General features: G+C 34.6%; 1 protein-coding gene across 2 annotated transcripts in view; it reads right to left on the bottom strand.

Annotated features, from left to right (window-relative positions):
• Positions 1 to 3,230: 3,230 nt before the first annotated feature.
• The window catches only part of LOC148943634 (dymeclin), a 113,029-nt gene continuing 106,379 nt past the window's right edge, over positions 3,231 to 9,880 (bottom strand). For both annotated transcript variants that reach the window (XM_089100873.1, XM_089100874.1), the window contains 2 exons: positions 9,365 to 9,478; positions 3,231 to 3,541 (listed from right to left, as the gene is read on the bottom strand). In XM_089100873.1, the coding sequence (XP_088956999.1) occupies positions 3,383 to 3,541; positions 9,365 to 9,478 (273 nt within the window). In that variant the 3' untranslated portion in view covers positions 3,231 to 3,382. The remainder of the gene's footprint in view (positions 3,542 to 9,364; positions 9,479 to 9,880) is intronic.

Raw genomic sequence — 9,880 nt, 5'->3', positions numbered from 1 at the left:
AGCATAAAATAGCTCTAGAATTGACGACTCTTGAAGGGTTTTGACAGGTCAAATCTATAAAGTTTGAATGTGACCATTTAAGTCTGAAAAACTTTTATACAAAAAAAGCTTTATTTTTATTTATAAGACAAATATGTAAAATTGTTAAAGTACCAAAGAAAGAGAAAACGAAATCTGACTATTTGAAGTGGTTAAGTGGGAGGTTACACAACTATATAGATTTTAAAAAATTCGAAAAAAAAACAGAAAATTAACTTTTAATGAGAAAGACCTCCATAGTTAGGCAGTTTTTGTAGAAGCCGGTGCCATATTAAAAATAATCAACACGGTTGGAAAATAAGCTAAAAACAAATATCCCTAAACAGTTTAAGAAGGTCGAGCTTTCCTTTGAACGTGTAAATGTCTTTGGGAATTAGCAGATCGTTGGTGGTTGATCTCTTTGCTGGGGAAAACCGTTGCCAATTTATTTTTATGGTCCAAGGTGGCAACAGGGACGAAAATATAATAAAAAAGAAAATTCATAAACTCGAAACAACCAAATGAAATACCTTATGAAATCGCATATTAGGTATGGATAGACCTAAGACAAGCCCTAGGGGCAAAAACTGTTTTATTACGATGCCCTTGGCACTTTAAGAGTTAGCCTACCATAAAAAAAGAAAAAAAATTATTTACTCCTTGGGCCCCGCTATTACTATCTTTATGGGCTGATCCAGCAAACTAAGTTAATACTCAGCTCACGAAGACCCATTACCTACACCCCCTCCCGTGAAAAAAATAGCATCAGTGGCCGATAGGCTCTTGGTGCCCTTTCAAGCACAGTATTTTGAAATAGGACTTTACCTGTCTCTTTTTTTCCCTTTGTAGAACAACCTTCCTTGGTTGTTAATGTCTCCACCCTTTTCTTCCCCATCCCGAGAACCCCGAACACTAACACCAAACTGGCTTGGATAGGCAATAGTCTTCTCCCAAAAGAGGAGAGTTACAAATCACTCTCCAGTCGTCAGCGGCAAGTGGCACTTCATCCTTAGAGCCTGCACTTGCCACTGAAATTTTTTCTCCCACCTCAGATTTCTCCTCAAGGTATCGGTACCACGTTCGGCGCTTCTGATCACCTAGGACATGATTTTACAAGCCATTAATGGCCTCAGTTAATTTATCCTTGACAATGTGATCCCCAAAATACCCTACCTAACGGTCAGACGATAGCCGGGATGACAAGTGGCTGGACAACCATGAAATTAGCAGTAGTAGGCCTCAACTTATGCCTACTACTCTCAGTAGCAGTACGACCTGGTTGTCAATACTATCCCCCCTCGAACCCATAAAAGGGTAGAGAAAATATATAATTTTCAAGATGGTTTTTCATAACTAAGATTTACGATGAGAAACCAAGACTAAGATTTTACACGACAGGTTTGTGTTTCGAGTTCAAATAGAGAAATCTTTGAATTTTTAAATTGCCCCTTGTTTCCCCATGAAGAGCCAATAATGCTTCTTGAAGTTATGCCACTAAATCCCTCCCTCCAAGATCAATGAAGGCATCCATCAATTAGTTTATATATATATATATATATATATATATATATATATATATATATATATATATATATATATATATATATATATATATATATATATATATATATATATATATATATATATATATATATATAATATATATACGTAAATTAGTATACCTTGTATCTGTCAATAGTGGAGGGTATCGTCTTGAAAATTGGTAGAATCGTATTCAGGTTAAGGCAGGAATCTAGTGAGTAGATGTGGCGCTGATTCGGTACTCTACAATTCACTTGAAATTTTCAACTACTATTTTCGGTCTTTGGCTTCACAATTCAATACATCTAAGAACAGTTTTTCTTTAGATAGAAATCAATCCGCCACACATTTTGATATTGCAAAGTATTATCAGAATCAAGGCACCTCAATTTATGAGATAGAATTCGAAGTGCTTCATAGCCTTTGTTTAATAGAACTTTTTTATAAAATTTATTTCATGATTCGCTATAATATATTATTTAAAATGTTCATGCCAAATTTGGTGCAAAAATCCCATTATAGCAACTTGATTTTTTATCAATCTAATTTAGCTAAGAATTTTGAAGAAATAATAAAAGCTAGCACTTAAGCTAGATTAAAAAAATCTTTCAACACAAAAGAATAATTCAATGAACAGAATTATAAGATAAGGAAAAAACACTAAAAAGAAACGCCAAATAATTGTTAAAGGTAGATAAGAAATTTAAAACCGGACTGATCGGCCAAGAGAAAGTTGCAAAGGAAACAAAGAAAAATAATGAAAAAAATGGTTCTAAATAAACTGGAATTCACGGAAAAAAAATATACACCACCAATATTACACCTGTATACTCAATAAGATGTCCTCAATGCAGGCGAATTTAAAAGGAGATAAACAAATAGAGAAGATGAAAAGAAGAATCGAAAAAAAAGGCAAAAATTGTCACATAGCATATATACTAGATTTACTCCTGTCCAATCCAGGAAGAATAATGTCGCAACAAAAAGCGGCCATTATAAATTTTGATGATTTTCGAATTGGAAACCAGAATATTCGTTGTGTTTTCTTCTACCATTATTTTGAATTTCCTTTAAAAGTTTTGTTTTATCTTCTTGATTTATTTTATTGCTTTGAACGCCGCATTATGTTTACTTTGTCACTGTTTCGATCTTTTATTCTTTAGTTACGGTGATGATGCCCTGTGGATAATAAATGGATTTCCACAGTATATTTTTCTTCTGTGAACTCTGCTGGCCTTGGACCCGTTTTCTTAATTTTTCATTATTTTGTTTGGATTTTGCCACATAGAGGTAATTAAAAAATTCTAGTGTGGACTTCAGAAGCAAATTAATATTAATCAATTGTTATTTCCTTTATAAAAAACAACCCAAAACTACAAATTAAATGCCTTATATGATCATTAAAAACAAAAGAATATATTATTAATTATGATAATTAATTATAATTATAAAAATATAATATTGAAAAAGAAAAAGAAATAAAGAATATAAGACTTCTTTCTGCACTTCTAACAACATTAATGGACAAAATTTTGTTTTATTGTCTAGTGTTTTAGAACACAAATGACAAAAAAAGATGATTTGTCTTTAGGACAAGCTGCTTACCTGATAAACTTCAAGGTCAAATTCACTTATTACTTTCCGAGACACTATCTAAAGCTAACATCTACTGAACTGTTATAATTTTATTTGTCTTAGAATGAAAAAAAAGAAGAAGAAATTGAGGCAAGGCTCAAAATAGGAAAAAAAGTAATTGTTGTCAATAGAAAATACCCTGAACATACAAAAAATAACGCACAAACAAAATTTTAGTCAGCCAATATTAAGTATCACATTCTTGTTTGTCCGAAGAAAATAACCTTATTGAAGAGGGACACCAATATAATTCTGTCGTTTGATATACAAGATACCAAATATAGGGCAAAAAAAATTCTTCAGGATGTTTTTCTTCAACATATCTGAATTTCAGCTCGGACAGCACCTAGAATTGAGAAACTAAATTAGAATTTGTTTTGTTATAAGCAAATAATATTTAGAGAAAAAAGAGGGCAAAACAGGGGGGAGGGGTAAAAGGTTCGCACCTCCCGAACAATATATGAAAAATTACATTAATAATGTATCAAGTTTCCGGTTATCAAATGAATACAAAGAACCGGTCGGCTTTTCATAGCTGAGCCCGTTTCTCCGAATCAAATCCCTGTACATAGAACGTATTGTCAAGAACTTGGGAACTAATTAGAGCACGAAAGTGCCGTTTTTCAGTCAGGGAAACCGGAAGTTCAATAACGCTATTGTCCTCATCCTGGCTTCACCTTTGGCATAACTAGTAGGAGGGCGTCAGATACTACTACTACTACTACTAAGAGCTCACCGCAGCAACAAGCTGCCTGAGGCCAAACCCACCTATGCACGTTCCTCCAACCCAATCTATTCAAAGCCTCTCTTTTTACACCTTCCCAGGAAGTTCCCATTTCCTTTAAATATTTCCTTATAACGTCCTCCTACCCCAGACGAGGACGACCTGCTTTCCCTTTAGCCCTAGACGGTTGGCCGAAAAGGACAATCTTCGGCAATCTGTCGTCCTTCATCCGCACAACGTGCCCTAGCCATCTCAACCTTTCTTCCATTATAATCCTAGAAAGCGGGATTGAACTACATTTTTCGTACAGCGTACTGTTTGAAATACGGTCAGTCAGCCGGGTACCCAGAACAATCCGTATGAAATTTCTCTGGAAAACATCTAGCAAATCTTCATCCACTTTTCGGAGCACCTATGCTTCAGAGCCACATTTGACCACTGTCATCGTTGTAGCTTCTATTATTTTAATCTTGGTTTGCAGACTTATCTTCCTATTCTTCCAAATTTTCTTTGTCTGTGAAAACTCACCATGAGCCTTGGCTATTTTACTTTTAACATCCTCAATGCTCCCAACATCTTTGCTAATCATACTACTAAGGTAAGTGAAGCTGCCAAACTGATCAATCTTTTCGTTACCCACCGTCACCTTTTCATCTTCACTTATTCCTAGCCTTAGTGACTTAGTCTTCTTCAAACCTATTTTCAAACCTATTCTAGCACCCTGAACTCGCAAAATTTCTAGAAGTTCATTTTTTTGCTCACACTTTCATCTAGGATGCTTAAATCATCAACATAATCTAAGTCCATGAGTTTTTCCTCCACATTTGATTCCGTGGTCTCCCATTGCCTTTCCTGTGCTCCTTCAAACAAAGTCCATCAAATAATCCATATAAAGGGGGATAGAACACCCCCCTGCTTAACTCCTGATTTTATACAAAACCAGCTACTAACCTCATTTCCTACCTTAAACGCAGCAGTGTTATTCTCGTACATAGCACCAATAACTTTAATGTATTTGTTTGGTATACCATACAAGGATAAGACCTTTGTTAAAGCTCTTTAGCAAACCTTATTGGTTATTGAGGCTTTGACGACGACCATTCTTATAACTGATCCCCATCCCCTCTTTCCATAGGCAAAACTTACTGGTTATTTAATGTCTATAAAGACCTTTTCAAAGTTAGTCCCCACCCAAAACTAACACAAATTGTGTTGTCATCCTAAATAGAATCCATTTTATGCATTTGCCTTAATTTATAAACAATGGCTTCGAATTTCTGCTACTATCAGCGTCACCAATATTTAGGGTGGGGGGAGGGGGAGGGCAAAAAGCATTTTTCAAATTTTGGAAGGGAGGGGTAAACTTGTCGTTTTTGAAAGTTTTTCAGTGAAAATGCCCCTAAAAAAGGCATTTTCAATAAAAATATTTCCCAAAAAGTATTTTCTAAGTATAGAGGTGCAAAACCCCCTCTCAAACTGACACCCTGGCTAATAGACTACTTCTCACACTAGACTACTTCTTGCACATGGTTCATGTTTTCTAAAATCAGGAGCAAAAATAAGCAAATTAAAATATTTCTGACGTGTGAATTAGTGAAAGATTCATGAGTAATTAATAAGGTTGCTCACTGTCCTCTTGGAGGGTCTCCACCCCCCCCCCCCAAAAAAAAAATCGAACGCACAGTTCTTTTTTTTGTAATTCCATCTAAATAACTAGTATTTACAAAGAGTTAAGCCATAAACTGAGAAGTAAATAATACAACAAAGAACCATTACTAGTACAGAAACTCATCACAGCCAGGGCCGTATCCAGATTTCTTGTTCGGGGGAGGGGGGTTTTACAAATTTTTTTTTAAGAAAACCTATCAAAAATGTGTTCTCATGCATTTTTATTAAGTTTTTACGAATCGGAAAAACATTTCAAGCGGGAGGGGTTCAAACCCCCTAACCCCTCTCCTGATTATGGCCTTGATAGAAGCACTCATCACAGGTCACTAATACGTATGAGGTCAAGGTCTACATGCTGCTCTAATACCCCACCTCACAAAGCTTCACTCTTTACTCCCAACCATAAATTTTCTATTCCCTTTAGGTCCTCTATTAAGATCCCTTCCCCACCCATTCGAATATGTCCTGCTTTTCGGTTTGCTCACCCCACAAGAAGCAGCATTTTTGGAGCCTGGCATTATGTTGTTAAAATGTGAAAACCTTCCTAATTCTTCTTTCATCATGTCTACAAAGCTGCTTAAAATATCTTTGGCAAAATTTTGTAAAAATGTGACCTAACCTTCCCTAATTTTCTTTCATTATTGTCCAGAAAATAGAACTAAGACAATAAAGATAGGATAGATATTTTTGGCACGTTTTTGTTAAAACACGATGTCACATACCCACCTTTTCTTTCATTACTGTCTAGAAACAAGATTTCAGAAAATGGAGGCAGAAAGAAGGACTTAAACAAATTATGGATGCAATAAAGGACAATACTAGATTTTGAAAGACCCATTACCTCCTCTCCTCCAAAGAAGACGAAAAGGACCGTTTTCAAGCGATCCTAACTTTTAGTCTGGATACTCCTTTACAGGTTTTTTTAAAGACTTTAATGCAACAATTCTCATTAAGAGCTAGCCTTGGCAAAAAAAAAAAAAAAAAAACAACTCTTAAGTTATTTATAACTTCAGTCTTTTTTCCAATAAATTGTTCTTGATGTTTGGACCGTTAATTTTATTGCGTCACGCTTAACCGTAATTTTTCGACGCCTAAACTACAAGATTTCTAATTTCTAATGATTAATTCTAATTAATCATTGAAGAGCCATGGTTAGGATAAAACCTTACAAAATTCGGAAGATTTTTGTTTTATCAAAAAGGAACATCTAGCGAGCCTTTTGACTGACCTCTTAGCTCGGCATAGATACAAAAAATCCAAAAAATAGAGAAAAGTAAAAAAGAACTCTAATACTAGACGCATCAATTAGTGAGGAAGTGCACACTTAAGCATAAGTAGTATATGTTAGATTTAGTAAACCTTCGCCTAATTTATTTTGAAACAGGAAAACATAAATTACTTAGGAGCTTTGGAGTCAAATACATATGGCTGGAATTTTAACACCACGCCCTCCCTTCTCGCTTCGATAGATTTCATGCTAAATATTGAGGCTCTTAAGAGAAACAAGTAGGCTAATATAAAGAAAGTAAAAATATCCTCCACTGCTTTATTGTTTCAAAAAGACACTCGTAGACATTCTTTTCAGAGGAGTGTGCCTGCCAAAACTTTTCCAGTTTGAGCTGACAATGCTTCAGAAAAGATATTTTTGCCAGAAATTTGAAGAACGCCCAATGCGAGGCCTCCTTCATCCTTTCAGGGTCTAAGCTTCTTTATTACAACCAGAACTAGTCTCCTCCCCATTACGCAAACACTCCCATCTCCTCCTATACAAAGAACTCCTATCTATCATTACTATCAAATAGTCGAGCTATCTACAACAAGTCTTAGTATTGTTTAGTCATTATATGTTATTAATACATTCCAACGATAAAGAGCTTCTTTACCGTTACATATCAGATCAATTCGGTCAATATTTGAACCTTTCAGAGGCAAATTCTACCAGGTTCCCAAAAAGGCAAAATATTCAAAATGAAGGATCACTCTGGTTTCGAGTTCAATGAATGAATTACCCCGTAGAAAACACATCTTTCATGATTGCTTATGAGTTTGAACATGGAAAACGTTTTGAGCATTTTTCTAGAATGGAATTTTCTAAAATGGGTCAAATTGTCTTCTAAAAATTAATTCGTGTGAAATGACTAGAGCTGTTTTACATTTTCTGTATTAAAGTGCCAAAGACACTAAAATGAGACCTGATTCTTTAAATCGATTAAGTGGAAAGTTACAACATCATATACGTCTTAGAAAATTAGAAATGCCGGGGAACTCAATTATTAATGGAAAAGACCTCCTCATGTAGCTATGTAGTTTACCGCTTAGTGGGCTGTCAAGTTTGAATATAAGTGTGACAGAAATCAGCAGAAAATGAGCAAAAAATATATCAACATGGAACTCTACAAAATGTAAATTTTCTTATTGCTGTAGCAAAAGACAAAAACTGCCATAAATCTGACCCATGCTTTAACATGGACATTATTACCATTATTCATGACTATAACCTTAAACTCATTAGTTAATTGACCTACCTACAAAAACGTTCTTTCAGAAACAGTAATTAGGCTATCCTATTTTTTTACATTCATCCCTTTAGTTGACTATTGACATATCAATAGTATTCTTATTTCCTATGATTTAAAAACATCACCTTTATTAGTTGATTTTTACATATTCCCACTTGGGTATATTTGTTAAAAAACCCAACAGAACATACCACCCTATTAACTGTTGCATTACTCAATGCTCAGCTGCAGATAAATTGGGTTTCACAACCCTCTGGTTGGGCTTGTTTGTAAATAAGAAAAGTTTCTGCTTGTTTCTTGTCTTGATTCAATTGTGGCAACAAAGTTGAGGATTTACGCAATGAAAAAATCTTAATAATTGCATAAGAGCAAAAAGAAAAATAGTAGAAAATACCAGTTTTCCGATATGAATCAGAAACTGGGGTCTCCAATTATTTTTATAGACTATCTATCAACAAGTGAAATGAATCCTTTTTATACAATTCCGAAAATGGTTATACCAGCTTTGCCTCTCGCTGAGACTATCTGTCTTGGCTTTACTCCAATTAGCCATGGCATCACATTTTCCATCACTTCCACCAAGTTGATTTTAATTTAAAAATCAACAATGTGATGCTGCTCAAAATACAATGACAATATGCGAATATGTGGTTCAAACCGAAGATGGAGCCAGGGGGTAGAAAATATTTAATTTTGACTCCTTTGTATTTTAAGGTTTATTCCCCCGCAAATCTTAAGACTTCGCGACAAGTTCAAAGTTGCAGCTTGTGCCGAAAAGAAAAGATGCCTGCTCCTTGCCATCATTAGTAACTAGATTTTTTCGTCGGATACTAACTCGATTTTTGTTTAGGAAATGATTTAACTTGCCTAAGAAAAGAAAAATTTCTGCTTTCAACCTATGTCAACATGCAATTAAGTGAATGGACAAAGTTGACTTTCAGCTTTCGAACGACAAAACAATAACACGCCATTATCTTTCTTGCAAAAGCAGCATAAAAACTGAATTGTTTTCATTCTCTCTGAATTTTTTTTATCATTTTCAGTTAAAGAATTATATAAATAGCTTTTTAAAGAGAATTTACTTGCAACTATTCAAAGATAAAAATCAATTAAGTGTTTTGATGCCGAAGCTTCAAAAATTGTTACAAGTGGACCTGCCCAAATTGACTTCTGAAACGCCCATTCATTTAATTGAACCTTATGAAGGAATTTATATTCATTAGGTTTTGTGAATTACCCTTAATTATTATTTTCTCACCTTTAAGCGATCTTTCGAGAATTCTTGCGCTCCGGCTTTTATAAACTCAAAGATTTGCTCCACAGCCAGGACTTCGTCATTTTGACTTAAAGATTTGCTAAAGTGACCCACAATCTGAAAATAAACGAGGGACTCACAAAAGATTTTGTTCACACAAACAATCCAAAACGATAAGAAATTAGTGACAAACAGAGAGGTCATTCAGGAGAGCACAAGGAACGAAGGGACATGCCCACTAAGCAGACATTACCAAATAGATCTTCTTCCCGAAAACTACAGAAAAAAACATCATACTTAAATAAGTATTTCGATCACACTACCTTTCCACATAAAAAAATGAAATAAAATATATGGATAACGGGCCCCTGTCTTGAAGAAAATTGTCACTGCAGTGTTTTTTCTATATTTTGATTTCGTTTTATTTAGGAAAAGTAAGCTTTAGTGGCACTAGTTGTTTATATATTTTTTTTCAGCGAATATTCAGACATTTTTATTCTTAACAGCTTAAGTGTAGAA

Source organism: Artemia sp. Qi Xiang Cuo, chromosome 15 (genome assembly GCF_049724085.1).
Source record: "Artemia sp. Qi Xiang Cuo chromosome 15, ASM4972408v1, whole genome shotgun sequence".
Taxonomy (NCBI): domain Eukaryota; kingdom Metazoa; phylum Arthropoda; class Branchiopoda; order Anostraca; family Artemiidae; genus Artemia; species Artemia sp. Qi Xiang Cuo.
Note: the sequence above shows the minus strand (reverse complement) of the source record. Positions and strands in the feature narration are given on the sequence as shown.